Source organism: Chiloscyllium punctatum, chromosome 1 (genome assembly GCF_047496795.1).
Source record: "Chiloscyllium punctatum isolate Juve2018m chromosome 1, sChiPun1.3, whole genome shotgun sequence".
NCBI lineage: Eukaryota > Metazoa > Chordata > Chondrichthyes > Orectolobiformes > Hemiscylliidae > Chiloscyllium > Chiloscyllium punctatum.
In genome coordinates this window covers 3213720-3232897 of record NC_092739.1, presented here as the reverse complement: position 1 = coordinate 3232897, position 19178 = coordinate 3213720, and the positions used below count along the sequence as shown (strand labels likewise).

Genomic DNA, 19178 nt, shown 5'->3' with positions numbered 1-19178 from the left:
TTTGCAAATAAATTTCTTGATTTCAGAACCTAAGATACCAGAGTTGCATGTAACTTCAAATATGCTACAATGTTTCTGGTTAATATGCCCTTATTTTTGTTTAAACAAATTTCTGTTTGTAAAAATAATGCTTAGTCTCAAATTTAGTTAGGTGGAAATCTATAATGCTACCTTAACATCACTAAGGTTACCATTTATAAAGTTCAAGTAAGTCCTTATTAAAAGATTAAGCATAGAATACTTATTCATTCTTTGGAGCTGCTTTATTTTGTCCCATTGATCAACTCAATAAGTGAATTTGGCAGTCTGACAGTCAAACAATCAGTGTTAAAACTCATGACAGATTATAAACTTCAAAAAGAAATTTTAACAGAAATGCTACTGACCTGGACCTGACGGGTATGGATGTGTGCCAGTTATAATGTATTCGGATTCCTCACCTAAAACATTATAGACATAAGGGATACATATTCTTTCAGAACAGTTTAAAGCAAGATTGCAATCATCCAAATAAGGCTTTAAATCGGTGGCACTTGTAAAAGTCAGCACTGATGATGCAAAATTACACATGTACCAAGTACATTCTTCAAATCATAATTATGGACACCTACCACCATAACATGTGAATAAATCCATTGTTCTTTTATATATTTATTTGAGAATATTGAAACACTTAGGAAATAGTGTGTGCAACTGCTGGTCTCTACATTTGGTTCTGCCTTGTAATAGGGTCAGGTCTTGTGAACTTTGCAATAGGTTAGTTCAAGGATAACTGGAAGATCAGTTTTATAGCACAAGAGCTGAATCCATGGAGGGTTTCTAAAGATGATTTTAGAATCTACATCACAGTCTCCAAAAAAAGAAATATCAGCCAGCCACAACTGCTCCAGGAAGACACCCAAGTATCAACAGCTTGTGTTTCCAATGTGATTTTGGTTGCAGATCAACATTTGGGTCAATTTGTGAACACTCTTTTTCTCTGGAGCTTAGCTGCCATTTGGCCAAAGGACATTTAAGATAACGCTTTGTGGAATTTTGTATCTTTCTCAGAACAACAGGCTGCATGTGTGTTAGTTTTTGAGAAAAGTAATTGCACATCTTTTCAAAGTCTAATCCTTCTGTTAATAATCTTTGCTGGAGTAATTTTTGTTTGAAATACAAGTTATGCTTGTTAAGGAAAGAAACCTGTCTACTCATCTTCATCAAGCAAATTGTCTTTCTGGTCTATGATACTGACCGGAGTTTCTTCAAAATTAGTTCGCTAATTAAGTTAAAGATTCCTCAAGTTAAGATTTCTTTAAGCTAAAGTGATTTACATTAAAGTGGCAGAAAACAATAAATAGAAATGCACATTAGTTTTAATTGTTGTGACACATGATCTGTATTGCCGATAGTGAGAGATAATCATTTCAAGACAGATTATAACTAACAGTGAAAGCAGAGGAAATCTATATAACCTCCAAATCTCTGAATTTCGACACAGAAGAATTTAGAACATAGAACATAGAACAATACAGTACAGAACAGGCCCTTCGGCCCACGATGTTGTGCCAAACATTTGTCCTAGCTTAAGCTCCTATCCACGTACTTATCCAACTTTAATTTGTGTTACTAATTTCTGGGGCTGTTCACCACAGTTACCAGAGCAATAAACCCTTCATTTTTTAAACTTACAAAACCAAAATTGTTTTATTTTAGAAATTCATTTGATACTTTTAAATGTTTTTTTTTCCAAAAAGGTTACAGGCCCCAGTGAAAACTCAGTTCCGAAATGAAAAATATTTAAATTCAAGAGTTTTCTTTTATTTTCACAGCCACAGAGATCAGTTTCGAAACTGGCAACATGCTCACATACAAATAAGTGCTGTATACTCAAGATAACAAATAAATCTTCAAATGTGCAGTAGTGTACATAGGCCATAACTGACAGAATAAAATAAACATAACTAAATTCACTTCCATAAAACTGAAAATATTTCCTCTATTGTGAGTTGACTGCATACCACGATTTACGTCATAATGTCCATGATTGTAGGAATCAGACTGCGAACTCTTCTCTCTGATTTCCTTAAGTATAGGCATATGGAGCACAGGACTGTACTCTGTCTGTAACTTCACATTCATCTTGAGTTTGTAACTGATCAAACAAGAAAAACACAAAGATCAATGAATCAATAGAAAAGTAACTATCTGAAACAGTTATACAGCATAAAATTTTTTTCACATTTCAGTTCAAAGTAATTCCAAAATAAACAAAAGCAAGGAATAGTATCATAGGATAGTGATTGTTTCCTGTGTATTACTATTTCTTTCTCTTTACATCACAGGAGTGGCACTAGGATATTTAGCTTGAGTAGAGTAGGGCAGGGAATTTAGTTGCATCAAATAAATGTATGTCTTGCAGACACTTCTCACGTACTAAACAACTACCTGCACCAGGAGTGTTATCTGCTGGAACTCTATTTCCAGTGTGAGAATCTGAATAACATCTGGCATCACAGCAATGAAGCAGGGAGGAGGGAGAGCTACATGGACATTATGATCCAGGAGATAATCATTCCGTACCTTAAAACTGCGCAGATAGAAAAACAAAATGAGTTATTGTTAGGGATTGAAAGCAGAACAAACAGAGCTCCCATTAACTCCTAACCATTATTCATTTCTGAATATCGATGAAGGCAATGATGGACAGTACAGTCAAAGTGAAGTAGTACAAATTCCATTATGATTGGGTAATGCAAAACAGAGTGTTTCAGCTGGGGTATTTTCGAAGAGAATTCACAGTTAGGGAGTTGGTGTGTATCTGGTCTCTGGATGTAAGTTTGCTTGCTGAACTGGAAGGTTCATTTCCAGATGTTTTGTCATCCTACTCGGTAACATCTTCAGTGGGCCTCAGGCAAAGCATTGCACATGGATCTGGTCCTTCAAACAACAAGGAGTGATTAGAGAGATGAATCTGCAGTCAATGAGGCCAAAAGATAAGCCCAAAAACATTAAGCGGGTATGTATCTGATTCTTGACAGTCAGATATTTCTCTCTGCAAACTGGGGCAATAATTTAAACTTGTAATGGGAGCACACAAGTATTGAATTTGTTAAATTCTATTATAACCACAAATAATCATGGTAAACCATTTCTAAACTTGAAACCAAATAAAGTACAATAAGAATAACAGATCCAGAGTTTGTCCGACAGCTATGGCACAACGGAGTTGGTGTTTGGTTCGCAGCAAGACTTCTGAAGTAAGTGGCTGTGATTTGAAGAATTTTGGCAAAGGTTTATAAGCAGAAGTCTAAGTTTTGGGCAGTATAATGCATCTGTGAGGGGAAAGTTACTGGACGCTATCAGAAGGCAATCACAACTCTTAAAGTAGGTACTTCACATTTTATGCTTATTCAGAGACAGGAGGATGTGATTGCAAATGATGCAAGTAACCAGGAGGCAGTACTGAAAACAAACTCGACTCTTGCATTTGCTTTTTGAGCTTGCAACTCGTGTAGAGGAAAGCAGAGGCAGCAAGGAGAATGAACAAATTGACCACAATACCATGGCTGCTGAAGTGGGGAGAATAACAAACAACGCAGGAGTGCTGTAATAGGGTTCCAATTCATTGGCACTAACAATGGAGAAGGAAGATGTAGTTTTGGGATGGTCTTCACCTGAACCTCACTGGAATCACTGTCTTGACAAATCTTATAATGAGAGCTACAGGGGAAACTTAAAGCTACAATATTCACAAGAGAAGAGGCGTGTCAAATCAAAAGGAAAGAACAAAGTAATATGAAATGGGTAGTGATAAGAGTTTGAGAGGAAAGGACAGAACTTCGAAAGATAAGAGCAAACCAACACATAAGACGAATAGTGTAGAACTCATAGAAAAGTGTGAAAAGATTAAATTAAATGTTTATCTGAACATATGTACAACTTGCACAAGATGAACGAATTGATAGTACAAATAGAAATGAGAATTATATGACAGCTGACAGGAGACACAAAACCATGCTGACTATCCCTAATCAGTGCTTGCCTTTCCAAATACATGTAAATCCTGTCCCTCGGGATTCCCTCCAACAACTCTGTAGTTACCTGGCTTTTCCTTACCACCTTTCTTAAATAGTGGCACCACTTTACCCAACTCCTAGTCTTCCTGAATCTCACTGCAACGATTAATGATACAAATATTTCAGCAAGGGGCCCAGCAATCACTTCCCTAGCTTCTCACAGAATTTGAGGGTACACCCAATCAGGTCCTTGGGATTTATCCACCTTTAAGACATCCAGCAGCACCTCCTTTGTAATATGGACATTTCTCAACATGTCACCATTTATTTTCCCACATTCTCTGTTGTCCATGTCCTTCTCACAGTAAACACTGATGCAAAATATTCGTTTAGTATCCCTCCATCTCCTACCGCTCCATACAAGCAATGTTGAAATTCAATGACCTTGAAGCAATGTTGAAATTAAAGGCTGGCACCTGAAAAGGCATAGCACTTCTTCACTAAACAGCTAGCTATCTTCTTTGCACTCAGTTCTCAGGAGTTGGTCATAAACACACTAACTATTGAATCAGAGGTGGAAACACTGACAAACTAATCCATTGACTGAAATTGACAATAAAAAACTGGCTGTGGATTACAGAGAAGTGCCATAACATATGGATGCCACGCCTCCAGATGATATGGCTGACCAGGGACATTTTGTGGATTTGGACAGAGTGAAGACTTTGTGGGGTTATAATATGAACAGGCGTTTTATTACAAATAAGTGGTCTAAGCAGACAAAATGAAAGCATGGTAATGGGAAATAACACAGGTTGAAGTATTTGGTAAAATATAGATTGACCCAACTATGTGCTGGACATAAAACACGTTGAGATTTTAACATTGGTTGTAATGAAGTTGGGTGCCTCTCATTGTATCTAATCAGATACTCATTCTGTTACCAAATATCATTATTCAAGATCACCAGAAGCACTCACCTTTTCTCATCTGCTGCAATAGGTTTAGCATGATCACTAACAAACATGTCATGGGTTCTTTTCAAGGATCTGAACACCAGTGTATGCACAGAGTGTTTCTGCACCTCCTATCGAAAAGGAAAAAACAATTTTAAAATATGTATGAAATTCTCATTCTGAAACAACTAATCAAACAAATAATCAAATTGAACTAAACAATAAGAAAGCAGGTGGAACCATTGAACAAAATATTCTCTGTATACTTAACATTTCAACATGCCATGTAACCTTAAAAAATATCCTGCTGACACTTCAAGAAATATTATAACAGGTTCACATGAAATATTTATCAGCACAATGGTATTTACTTTTGGAACAGAATGAAACACCACCTGAGAAGTTATTTCACATCTCATGCGCTGGGCAGTTTCAAGCAACAGTAGGTCCAAATCACAAAACACTCCCAAGTCATTGAAAAATGTTTGGAAAAAGGAAATAGGTGAGAGCAGCAGTAATTCTGGATACCAAACGCCTCTGAACCATTACATTCTCACTTTCTCGGATTTAGTGTACAGTTAAAGCATTGCTGGGGTAGTCAGAAATAGCTTTATTCTTCCTCTGATCATCATTTTGCTAACCTGAAAATGCTCAATACTACCAGTGTAGAGCTCTGTGCAATTGGAATTCATTCCTCGACACTTACTTTCCCAATTTTAACAAGCACTATATATAATTAAAGCATGGAAACAAAACACCCTCCAGCTTGTAAGAATACAAGAACTAGGAAGAGTAGGCCATATGGCTCCTTGAGCCTGCTACACTATTCAATAAGATCATGGCTGCTCCCATCTTGGTCTCATCTCATTCCTACAACTCTTGACCCTGCAATTCCCACCATATTGTAATTCAAGACTCTATCTCCACCTTAAATACAGTCAACAACATTGAACCCAGAATGTTCGCGGGAAGATTATTCAAAAGATTCACAAATCCCTACATAAGTAACCTCATCTCAATTTTATATGTGTTCTTTTATTTTAAACATTCAGCACTTTCAAGTTCTCTCATGACAGTACACTGCAAATGAGTAATAGTGTACAGTGCTGGTCAACTGAGAACCTAATACTATATTCTAATACATATTTTGTCAAAAAAATTGTAACTTTGCTTAAAAAACTTCCAAACCATAACTTTTGTGAAGGAAACTAAAATTAAATGCTAATTTCATGTCACCACCTCATGCTTTGTGCTAATGTCTACTCATTTCTTATTAAGCATATAGTTTATGGTTACAAGTCTTCTGTGACCCCTTCATGCAAAGGTTAAGTTGTCTCTAATTATAGCATGGGATACACTAGAGTTGTTCAATAATAAAACACCAATTAACTAATTAACAGAAGTCACAAGCTAAAATTCAAAGCTCTGCAGCAAGATCAGACAAGTTATGGTACTTATGGAATGCCTCCCTCATATTGAGAAATTTGCCTAGTAGCATATGTTCTCCAGAAGTCTGACAGTATATTCTCAAGATCATATATTTGAAGATTCATAGAATTAGAAAATTATAAATAACACAGGAGCAGTAAATTTGTCTGATATACATGATCTTCCACAAAATGAGCAGTTCTGATCCTGCACCCCTGATACTATTCCGATGTATTTTCCTAAAAGAATGTGAAGACTGCAGATACTGGAGATCAGAGTCAAAAATTGTGGGGCTGAAAAAGCATAGCCAATCAGGCAGCATCCGAGGAGCAGGAGAGTCGACATTTCAAACGTAAGGTCTTCATCAGGAATGCTCGAAACACCGACTCTCCTGTTCCCTGGATGCTGCCTGACCACTTGCGCTTTTCCAGCACCACACAATGTATTTTCCTGCATTACTTTATCACTTTCTCACAAGTGCTCATTCTTAATTAACATTCATGGTGTCTACTTTATTGAATATTGCATTACATAATCATATAAGCCTCCCATAAGTCACTTCATCTACTCTCCATCATTCTATACACCTCAAATATGCAAAGTTTGGATCAGCTCTATTTCATCGTTTTAAGCTTTAAACACTTCATTAACAGCCTATGATTTCCTCTATTTTAACAAAAACAAGCACGAATGTTCAAGTTTCTTTCACATATACATGGACACTTTAAACAAGACTCATTTGGACAGAACTTAATTTACAATGAAAGACAGATGGGCAAGTGGGGAATGCAACAACATTCTGTGGGCAGCACGGTGGCAAAGTGGTTTGCACTACTGTCTCACAGCGGCAGAGGCCTGGGTTCAATTCCCGCCTGAGGCAACTGTCTGTGTGGAGTTTGCACATTCTCCCCGTGTCTGCGTGGGTTTCCTCCGGGTGCTCCGGTTTCCTCCCATAGTCCAAACATAGGTGAACTGATCATGCTAAATTGCCCGTAGTGTTAGGTGTAGGGGAATGGGTCTGGGTGTGTTGCGCTTCGGCAGGTCGGTGTGGACTTATTGGGCTAAAGGGCCTGCTTCCACACTGTAAATAATCTAAAACAAAATCTGTAATTACACAGCTGATCAAAACCAAAATATGAATTATTCAAGTAGCTATGCAGGGTAAGAGGTCATTTCATTGAAGTGCATTTTTAAAGGTATTTGAATGGATAAATGCCAGATATGGAGGGACGATATTATACTGCATTTAATCATCATACATTTCCCCTTTATAATATTGGGACTTTGTAGAGCATTTCTACCTCCCTCTTTTTCGAACAGCTTCCCTAAAATTATCCTTTTGCATTTTCCTCAGCAACTTGTGAGGGCCCTCCCGCCATCCCCCACTTCAGTGGGCAGGGTGCTCTCTCTCTCTGTGGATTGTGGGAGGAAACCCAGGCAGACCCGGGGAGAATGTACAAACTCCACACAGACTGGAATTGAACCAGGGACCCTCGTACTGTGAGGGAGCAGCGCTAACCACTGAGCCGCCCACTGTGTAGGGTCCTCCTCTCCTCTCCCCTCCACCCCCCCCCATCACTGGGCAGGTAACCCGAGGCGGGAACGCTCAGCCTCTGCCAGTGGCAGCTCCGAGACCGGTACCGAACTCCCTCTCCCTGATCCGGGACACAACCCGAGCAGCCGCACCTCCACCATGGCTGCAGCACCAGCCGCTTTTCAAAAGCGGGTCTCCGGATTCCAGCAGAAACCGCCGCCGCCGCCGCCTCCCCGCGTGAGCGGCCTTCCTCCCCGATCACACAAAGCGACGCTCGCTTCGCCACCCAGACCGGAGACGGACGAAATTGGAGAGAGAGAGGCCCGATTGCGGGGTTGTCTACCCGCCTGCGAGAGCGCCACTGTCTCTGTGCGGCCACATAGTGTATTGACCGACACGCGATCCGAGCATGCGCGGTGCGGGCTTGAAGCGAGAAGTGGCGGAGACACCAACTGCCGGCTGAGTGAGCTGGAGCAGGTGGCCTGTTTCAACGGGACGCTTTAGAAACACTCAAGTGTGGACTTCAGGCTCCAGATATGATTGTTCCGGTTCGGCTGTTTACCCCGAGCGGGAACAGTTACAGGTTTTATTCAGAAAACAGGCCCCGAGTTAATGGCTGTTCGGGCTCGGGCCCGCCATGTTGGTGAGGGCACAGCGCATGCGCGGCCACCCCCCAAAACCCAGAGGAGCAATGAATAATGGGCAGAGTGTGGGCAAACCCAGCAAGAGGCAGTCAGCAACAACTGCTATGGAAAACTAATCCCAATGCACTTCACAGGAAGGAGGGAAACCAAGGTCTTGTACAGAGCCCACATGAAATGGTTGAGGGACAGATATCCAAACAGTTTGGAAATGAAGGAGGAGAAAATAAGAACTGCAGATGCTGGAGTACCAGAATTGAAAAATGTGGTGCTGGAAAAACACAGCAGGCCAGGCAGCATCCGAGGAAATTGAGATACAGGAAGGGAATTCCAGATCTTGGGGCTGAGGCAGCTGAAGGTGCAGCCACCAATGATAGAACATTGGGAATGTGTAGTAAACTGGAATTGAAACAGCCTACATATCTAGGATAGGGAAATTACAGAGATAAAGATGGGGGTAACCATGGGAGTAATCTGATGACAAGGATGAGAATATTAAAGTCTGGATGCTGATGAATGGGCACCAGTGTAGGTCAGTGAGCATAGAATTAACAGAGGAATGAAACTTATTGCAAAGTACCAACAGCAAAGTATTAGATGGCTACAAAGGGTAGAATGGGAAAGATCACTGAGCACAGCATTGAAGTGTTTGAGCCTGGAAGGTAGGGATGATGTAGGTTTCAGTAGCAGCTACACTGAGATAGGGACAGAGAATGAGATGACAGATGTGGATACTGCCAGTCTTAGTTATGACACAGATATGACATCAGCAGCTCCCCTCAGAGTCAAAAGCAACACCAAAATTGTGAACAGCCTGACCAAATCTAGAAGAGTAACAAGGTAAAGGGATGGAGGCAGTAGGTCAGGAATGAAGATTGGAGCAAGGACTGGAAATAATGGCTTAATTCACCTCTGTATTTAATTGTAGTTAATTCATTAGCATGAAGACATTCAGCAGGGGGACGGGAAACTGAATTGTCGCTCCAGGTAACAGGGGGTTGGGAGTAGTGAGGACATAAATAAGGTTTCAAAGTTGCAAGAGTGTACTGGCAGGCAGGAAGGTGGTCGAAGTGTGTCTACTTCAATGCCAGGTGCACCCAGAATAAGGTGGGTAAACTTACAGTGTAGGTTGGTACCTGGGACTTCGATGTTGTGGTCATTTTGGAGACATGGAGAGAGAAGGGACAGAAATGGTTGTTGTAGGTTCTGGGATTTAGATGTTCCAATAAGAACAGAAAAGGTGGTAAAAGAGGGGGAGATGTGGCACTGTTAGTCAAAGACCAGTATTATGGTGGCAGAAAGGACACTTGATGAGGACTCATCTACTGAGATAGTATGGGCTGAGGTTAGAAACAGGAACGGAGAGGTCACCCTGTTGGGAGTTTTCTATAGGCCTTCAAAAAGTTCCAGAGATGTGGAGGAAAGAATTGCAAAGATATTTCTGGATAGGAGTGAAAGTGACAAGGTAGTTATTATGGGGGACTTTAACTTTCCAAATATTGACTGGAAACATTGTAGTTAGAGTACTTTAGATGGGTCAGTTTTTGTCCAACGTGTGCAGGAGGGTTTTCTGACACGGTATGTCGATAGGTCCAACAAGAGGTGAGGCCAAATTGGATTTGATACTGGGTAATGAACCTGTTAGTTTTGGACGTAGGTGAGCACTTTGATGATAGTGATCACAATGCGGTTACGTTTACTTTAGCAATAAAAAGAGATAGGTATATACCAAAAAGCAAGAGTTATAACTGAGGGAAACACAATTATGAAGCAATTAGGCATGATTTAGAATGTATAGGATAGTATAGGTCGAGTAAGGGAGCATGGTTGACTAAAAAAGTTGAATCTCTTGTCAAGAGAAAGAAGGAGGCTTATATAAAGTTAAGATTTGAAGGCTCAGTTAGGGTGCTTAAAAGTTACAAGTTAGCAAGGAAAGACCTAAAGAGAGAGTTAAGAAGAGCCAGAGGGGACATGAGAAGTCATTGACAGGTGGGATCAAGGAAAACTCAAAAGTTTTCTACAGGTATGTCAGGAACAAAAGAGAGAGTAAGATTAGGGGCAGTCAAGGATAGTAGTGGGAAATTGTGCGTGGAGTCAAAGGAAATAGGAGAGACACTAAATGAATATTTTTTGTCAGTATTCACACTGGAAAAAGACAATATTGTCGAGGAAAATGCTGAGATACAGGCTATTAATCTAGATAGGATTGAGGTTAATAAGTAGAAGGTGTTAGCAATTCTGGAAAGTGTGAAAATAGTTAAGTCCCTTGGGTGGATGGGATTTATTCTCAGATTCTCTGGGAAGCCAGGGAGGAGATTGCAGAACCTTTGGCTTTGATCTTTATATCGCCCTTGTCTACAGGAATAGTGCCAGAAATCTGAAGGATAGCAAATGTTGTTCCCTTGTTCAAGAAGGGGAGTAGAGACAACCCTTGTAATTATAGACTAGTGAACCTTACTTCGATTGTGGGTAACATGTTGGAAAAGATTATTAGAGATAGGATTTATAATTATCTAGAAGGCAATAATTTGATTAGGGATATTCAACACAGTTTTGTGAAGGGTAGGTTTTGCCTCACAAACCTTTTTGAGTTCTTTGAGAAGGTGACCAAACAGGTGGATGAGGGTAAAACAGTTCATATGGTGTATATGGATTTCAGTAAGGCATTTGATAAGGTTCCCCACGATAGGCTATTGCAGAAAATATGCAGGCATGGAATTGAGGGTGATTTAGCAGATTGGATCAGGAATTGGCTAGCTGAAAGAAAACAGAGGTGGTGATTGATAGGAAATGTTCATCCTGGAGTTAAGTTACTAGTGGTGTACTGCAAGCATCTGTTTTGGGGCCACTGCTGTTTGTCATTTTTATAAATGACCTGCATGAGGGCGTAGAAGGATGGATTCGTAAATTTGCAGATGACACTAAGGTCGATGGAGTTGTGGACAGTGTCAAAGGATGTTGCAGGTTACAGAGAGACATAAATAAGCTGCAGAGCTAGGCTGAGAGGTGCTAAATGGAGTTTAATGCAGAAAAATGGGAGGTGATTCACTTTGGAAGAAATAACAGGAATACAGAATACTGGGTTAATGGTAAGATTCTTGGTAGTGTCGATGTGCAGAGAGATCTTGGTGTCCATGTACACAGATTGCTGAAAGTTGCCACCCAGGTTGATAGGGTTGCTAAGAAGGCATATGGTGTGTTAGCTTTTATTGGTAGAGTTTCAGAACCATGATCACCCAGCCCTCCAGGGGAATGCAAACTCCACTGGTCACAGGCCTCCAGTCTGAAAAACAACCTTCCACCACCACCCTCTGTCTTTTACCTTTGAGCCAGTTCAGTATCCAATTAGCTAGTTCTCCCAGTATTCGATGTGACCTAACCTTGCTAATCAGTCTCCCATTGGGAACCTTGTCGAACGCCTTACTGAAGTCCATATAGATCACATCTACTGCTCTGCCCTCATCAATCCTCTTTGTTACTTCCTCAAAAAAATCAATCAAGTTTGTGAGACATGATTTCCCACGCACAAAGCCATGTTGACTATCCCTAATCAGTCCTTGCCTTTCCAAATACATGTATATCCTGTTCCTCAGACTTCCCTCCTACAACATGCCTACCACCGAGGTCAGGCTTACTGGTCTGTAGATTTCTGGCTTGACCTTACCACCCTTCTTAAACAATGGCACCACATTAGCCAACCTCCAGTCTTCTGGCACCTCACCTGTGACTATCAATGATACAAATATTTCAGCAAGAGGCCCAGCAATCACTTTTCTAGCTTCCCACAGAGTTCTCGGGTACACCTGATCAGGTCCTGGGGATTTATCCACCTTTATGCATTTCAAGACATCCAGCACTTCCTCCTCTGTAATCTGGACATTTTGCAAGATGTCACCATCTATTTCCCTACAGTCTATATCTTCCATATCCTTTTCCACAGTAAATACTGATGCAAAATTCTCATTTAGTATCTCCCCCATTTTCTGCAGCTCCACACAAAGGTTGATCTTTGAGGGGCCCTATGCTCTCCCTAGTTATCCTTTTGTCATTAATGTATTTGTAAAAACTCTTTGGGTTCTCCTTAATTCTATTTGCCAAAGCTATCTCATGTCCCCTTTTTGACCTCCTGATTTCCCTCTTAAGTATAGTCCTACTGCCCTTATACTCTTCTAAGGATTCCCTCGATCTATCCTGTCTGTACCTGACATATGCTTCCTTCTTTTTCTGAACCAAACCCTCAATTTCTTTAGTCATCCAGCATTCCCTATACCTACCAGCCCTTCCTTTCACCCTGACAGGAATATACTTTCTCTGGATTCTCATTATCTCATTTCTGAAGGCTTCCCATTTTCCAGCCGTCCCTTTACCTGTGAACATCTGCCCCCAATCAGCTTTCGAAAGTTCTTGCCTAATACCGTCAAAATTGGCCGTTCTCCAATTTAGAACTTCAACTTTTAATCTGGTCTATCATTTTTCATCATTTTAAAACGAATAGAATTATGGTCGCTGGCCCCAAAGTGCTTCCCCACTGACACCTCAGTCACCTGCTCTGCCTTATTTCCCAAGAGTCGGTCAAGTTTTGCACATTCTCTAGTAGGTACATCCACATACTGAATCAGAAACATTTGTTGTACACACTTAACAAATGAGTCTCCATCTAAACCCTTAACACTATGGCAGTTCCAGTCGATGTTTGGAAAGTTAAAATCCCCTACCAAAACCAGATAGCTGAGATCTCCTTACAAGTTTGTTTTTCAATTTCCCTCTGACTATTGGGGGGTCTATAATACAATCCCAATAAGGTTATCATCCCTTTCTTATTTCTCATTTCCACCAAATAACTTCCCTGGATGTATTTCTGGGAATATCCTCCCTCAGCACAGCTGTAATGCCATCCTTTATCAAGAATGCCAACCCCCCCCCCCCACCCCCACTTCTCTTGCCTCCCTTTCTATCCTTCCTGTAGCATTTGTATCCTGGAACATTAAGCTGCCAGTCCTGCCCATCACTGAGCCATGTTTCCGTAATTGCTATGATATTCCAGTCCCATGTTCCTAACCATGCCATGAGTTCATCTGCCTTCCCTGTTCGGCCCCTTGCATTGAAATAAATGCAGTTTAATTTATTAGTCCTACTTTATCCCTGCCTGCCCTGACTGTTTGACTCACTTCTGTTCTCAGCTGTACCCATCTCAGATTGATCTCTTTCCTCACTATCTTCCTGGGCCCTATCCCCCGACCTTACTAGTTTAAATCCTACCGAGCAGCTCTAACAAATTTCCCTGCCAGTATATTAGTCCGCCTTCCAATTTAGGTGCAATCCACCCTTCATGTACAAGCCACTTCTACCCCAAAAGAGATTCCAATGATCCAAAAATGTGAATCCTTCTCCCATACACCAATCCTCAGCCATGCATTCGTCTGCTCTATCCTCCTATTCCTGCCCTCACTAGCTCATAGCACCGAGAGTAATCCAGATATTACTACTCTCGAGGAACTCCTTTTTAAATTCCTGCCTAACTCTCTGTAATCTCCCTTCAGAATCTCAACCTTTTCCCTTCCTATGTCATTGGTTCCAATGTGGACAATGATCTCTTGCTGGCCCTCTCCACCGTGAGAACATTCTGCACCCTCTCTGAGATATCCTTGATTCTGGCACCAGGGAAGCAACACATCATTCTGCTTTTTCGCTGCTGGCCACAGCAACGTCTGTCTATACCTCGAACTAGAGAATCCCCTAACACAATTGATCTCTTGGAACCCGAGGTACTCCCTCATTGCTTTAGAGCCAGTCTCAATACCAGAAACTTGGCTGTTCGTGCTATGTTCCTCTGAGAATCCATCAACCCCTACTTTTTCCAAAACAGCATACCTGTTTGAATTGGGTATATCCACAAAAGACTCCTGCACCAGCTGCCTACCTTTCCTGGAGTTAACCCATCTATGTGACTGTATCTGACACTTTCCTCCCTTCCTATAAATGCCATCCATCACATACTGTTGCTGTTGCAAATTCCTCATTGCTTCTAACTGTCTCTCCAACCGATCCATTTGATCTGATAAAATTCGCAGCCAACAGCATTTATGGCAGATATAATCCGCAGTCACCCTTAAACTCTCTTTAAACTCCCACATCTGACAAGCTGTACATATCACTGTACTAAAGGCCATTTTTGCTCCTTCACAATCTACGGGCCCAGAAAGTAACACCGTCTTATTGCTCTACAAACATTGTCCCCGGTTAACTTAATAGTTATGGCTTATATTTTAAGTTTAATCAAGAGACATATCTCCAAAAACATATAATCAAGAAAGAACCCACTCTACTCACTACTGCAGATTCCCTGTAGGCCACATTTAAAACAATGATTAACTTATCTGATTCTGTGCTGTGAACTTTGCCCAACAGTTCCTCCAAGATCAGTTGTGAATTTCACTGTTGTTAATTTTCCCAGACGCACTTGATGTTCAACAATACATGAATTCAAATGGTAAAGGCAGTAACTGTGCAGGTTCTCTCTCTCTCTCTCTCCCCACTGCACTGACCTCACCATGTGCTTCCTTTGTGCGTGTTCTTCTCCCTTTTAAAACTGCTGTTGTTTTGACTTTTTTTTCCAAAGTTCCAAAACAATGCAGCAGCATATAAAACAGTAATTGCTGCTCCTGGAATTTAAGGAAATCACCTCCAGTACTTAAAAAAGGGAGCAGCTGTTACATCTTGGATTACCCAGAATCCTTTAAAGGGATCTGAGGGGCAACATTTTCACGCAGAGGATTGTACGTGTATGGAATGTGCTGACAGAGGAAGTGGTGGAGACTGGTATAATTGCAGCATTTAAAAGGCATCTAGATGGGTATATGAATGGGAAGGGTTTAAAGAGATATGGGCCAAGTGCTGGCAAATGGAATTAGATTAGGTTAGGATATCTGGTCGGCATGGATGAGTTGGACCGAAGGGTCTTTTTCTGTGCTGTATATCTCTATGACTATGACTCTACGACAGGGACCGCTGTTCTCTATAATAATGAAAGGGATTTCTGCTCTTTGTAAGAAAGACAAAAACTGCTGTTCACTATAATAAAGACACGGATAGCAGTTCTCTATCACAACAGCGAGGTCTTACATCTGGCCACACTAATAAACACAGGGACAGCTGGTCTCTTCAAGGAAGTCAGAAATTGCTGTTCTCTACAATGAAAACAAAGATATTGGATATGGGGGGGAAGAAGTCTGCCCAGCAGAAATTCAAGCAGACACTGGAAGAATGTAGAATCTGCACACAGACAGTAATTTGAGGGTGGAATCGAGCAGGGGTCCCTGGTACTGTGAGGTAGCAGTGCTAGCCACTATGCCACCCTGTTCTCTGTAGCAAAGGCAGTAACTGCCACTGTCGATAATAATGACAGGGACTGTGGTCACTGTAATAAACACTGGGACTATTGTTCTCCATCATAACAATGGACCGCTGCTCCCTGCAATAAACGCAGCGGTTGTTGTCTATAATAAAGCCAAGGACTGTTGTTGTTGAAAATACAAATAAGGATTGCTGTTTGTAATAACAGCAGGGCCTGCTGTTCACTGTAGTGTACTCAGACTGCTGTTCTCTACAAGAAACACTGGTACTGTTTTCTCTGTAATAAATTCAGGAACTGTGATACACACAGACACTGCAGTTCTCTATAATAAAGACAGGGACTGTGGCTCTCTATGACAGGGATAGGATTTGTGGTTCTCGAAAGCAACGACAGGGACTGCTATTTTCTATAGAAAAATTAAGGACTGCTGTTACATACAAGAACCACAAGTACTGCTGTTCTCTGTAATAAAGACAGAGACTGCTATTCACTCAAACATACACAAGGACTGTTGTTTACTCTATTATACGCAGGGACTGCTGTTTTCTATAATAAAGACAAGAACTGCAGTTCTCTAAAATAAAGGCAGAGACTGCTGTTTACTGTAATATATGCAGGGACTGCTATACAGTTATGAAGATGTACAGCACAGAAACAGACCTTTCGGTCCAACTTGTCCATGCTTACCAGAAATTCTAAACTAATCTAATTCTATTTTCCAGCATTTGGTTCATTTTCCTCTATTTATATTCCTATCCAGATGCATTTGAAATGTTGTAATTGTACCAGCCTCCCCCACTTCCTCTGGCAGCTCATTCCATACACACACTACCCTCTGTGAGAAAAAGTTGCTCTTTAGGTACCTTTAACATTTTTCCCCTCTCACCCTAAACCTATATCCTCTAGTTCTGGACACCCCCACCCCAGAGAAAAGACTTTCTCTATTTATCCTATCCATGCCCCTCATGATTTTATAAACCTCTATAAGATCACCCCTCAGCCTCTGATGCTCCAGGGAAAACAGGCCCAGCCTATTCAGCCTCTCCCTATAGCTCAAACCCTCAATTCCTGGCCAACCTCTTCTGAACCCTTTCAAGTTTCACAACATCCATCTCATAGGAGGGAGACCAGAATTGCACACAATATTCCAAAACTGCCCTAACCAATGTTCTGTACAGCCGCAACATGACCTCCGAATGGTCCTATACCCAATGTTCTGACCAATAAAGGAAAATATATCAAATATCATCACATGTATAAGCCTGCCCTGACTTGCCTTTCCAAAATGCAGCACCTCACATTTATCTACATTAAACTCCATCTGCCAGTCCTTGGCCCATTGGGCCATCTGATCAAAATCCCATTTTACTCGATGGATCCTTGTTAATATATACAGATAATGCTGTTCTCCGTAATAAAGACAGGGACACCTGTTTTCTATCATAACAACAGGGACTGCTGGTCACTGTAATAAACACATGGACAATTGTTCTGTGCAATAAAGCCAGAGACAGCTATTCTCTACAATATAACCAAGCATTGCTGTTGTCGACAGCAATGGCAGGGACTGCTGTACTCTACAATAAATTCAGGGACTGCTGTTTTGATAATAAGGACACTGAAAGCTGTTCCCTATAATATGTACAGTGAATTCTGTTTTCTTTAAAGAACACAGAGATGCCTGTTCACTTTAAGAATGATTGGGAAACTGGTCCCTGTAACAAAGACATGGACTGCTCTTTTCTGTAATACTCTGTAATACTGTCAGGATCTAAAATCTGGAATTAGACCATTGTCAGGAGTAATCATTTTTTTATGCATGCTTTTATTAACCACAAAATGGCTTCTTAATACAAAGCAACATAACAAAATAGCTTCAGCTTGCAAATTAACACTGTTTAAAATGGCTTCAGGCTATATTCCTGCATTGCTAAGCTAACTGAATTAAAGATAAGTCAGAACAATGGACCCTTCACAGCATGGCATTAACTAAGCTAGATAGGACATTGCTAACTATTTTAGTTAACCTTGAAATGCAGGTGGGAAGAGATAAATGTGTAGTAAACAACTTTGTTTTCCAGAAAATATCATTGGGTTAACCTGCAGTCCATTATATAGGTAAAAACAAAGACTGCAGATGCTGGAAGCCAGTGTCTAGATCAGAGTGGTGCTAGAAAAGCACAGCAGGTCAGGCAGCATCCCAGGAGCAGGAAAATCAACGTTTCGGGCAAAAGCCCTTCATCAGGAATAGAGGCAGGGTGCCTGCAGAGTGGAGAGATAAATGAGAGGGGGATGGGGGTGGGGAGAAAATAGCATAGAGTACAATAGGTGAATGGGGTGGGGAAGAAGGTGATAGGTCAGAGAGGAGAGTGGAGTGGATAGGTGGGAAGGAAGATAGGCAGGTAGAACAGGTCATGAGGCGGTGCTGAGCTGGAAGGTTGAAGCTGGAGTGAGCTGGCGGAAGGGGAAATGAGGAAACCGGTGAAATCCACATTGATGTCATGGGGTTGAAGTGTTCCGAGGCGGAAGATGAGGCGTTCTTCTGCCAGGCGTCGAGTGGTAAGGGAGTGGCAATGGAGAAGGCCCAGGACCTGTATGTCCTTGGCAGAGTGGGAGAGGGAGTTGAAATGTTGGGCCTCAGGGCGGTGTGATTGATTGGTGCAAGTGTCCCGGAGAAGTTCCCTAAAGCACTCTGCTAGGAGGAGTCCAGTCTCCCCAGTGCAGAGGAGACCGCATCGGGAGCAACGGATGCAATAAATGACATTGGTGGATGTGTAGGTAAAACTTTGATGGATGTGGAAGGCTCCTTTAGGGCCTTGGATGGAGGTGAGGGAGGAGGTGTGGGCGCAGATTTTGCAATTCCTGCGGTGGCAGGGGAGGGTGGGTTGTTGGGGGGAGGCATGGACCTGACCAGGTAGTCACAGAGGGAACGGTCTTTGTGGAAGGTGGAAAGGGGTGGGGAGGGAAATATATCCCTGGTGGTGGGGTCCGTTTGGAGGTGGCGGAAATGTTGGCGGATGATGGTTTGTGCGGAGGTTGGTAGGGTGGAAGGTGAGCACCAGGGGTGTTCTGTCCTTGTTATGGTTGGAGGGGTGGGGTCTGAGGGCGGAGGTGCGGGATGTGGACGAGATGTGTTGGAGGGCATCTTTAACCACGTGGGAAGGGAAATTGCGGTCTCTAAAGAAGGAGGTCATCTGGTGTGTTCTGTGGTGGAACTGGTCCTCCTGGGAACAGATACGGTGGAGGCAGAGGAATTGGGAATAC

The 19178-nt window shown here is 41.7% G+C and overlaps 1 protein-coding gene across 3 annotated transcripts in view; it reads right to left on the bottom strand.

Moving 5' to 3' along the window:
• The window catches only part of plrg1 (pleiotropic regulator 1), a 109232-nt gene that overhangs the window by 24855 nt on the left and 65199 nt on the right, over positions 1-19178 (bottom strand). For 2 of the 3 annotated variants that reach the window (XM_072547316.1, XM_072553355.1), the window contains exons 3-5: positions 4982-5088; positions 2004-2137; positions 387-440 (exon numbers count right to left, since the gene is read on the bottom strand). In XM_072547316.1, the coding sequence (XP_072403417.1) occupies positions 387-440; positions 2004-2137; positions 4982-5028 (235 nt within the window). In that variant the 5' untranslated portion in view covers positions 5029-5088. Of the gene's footprint in view, positions 1-386; positions 441-2003; positions 2138-4981; positions 5089-8071; positions 8239-19178 lie in introns of those variants that run through there. The other variant, XM_072589365.1, reaches the window with a different exon arrangement.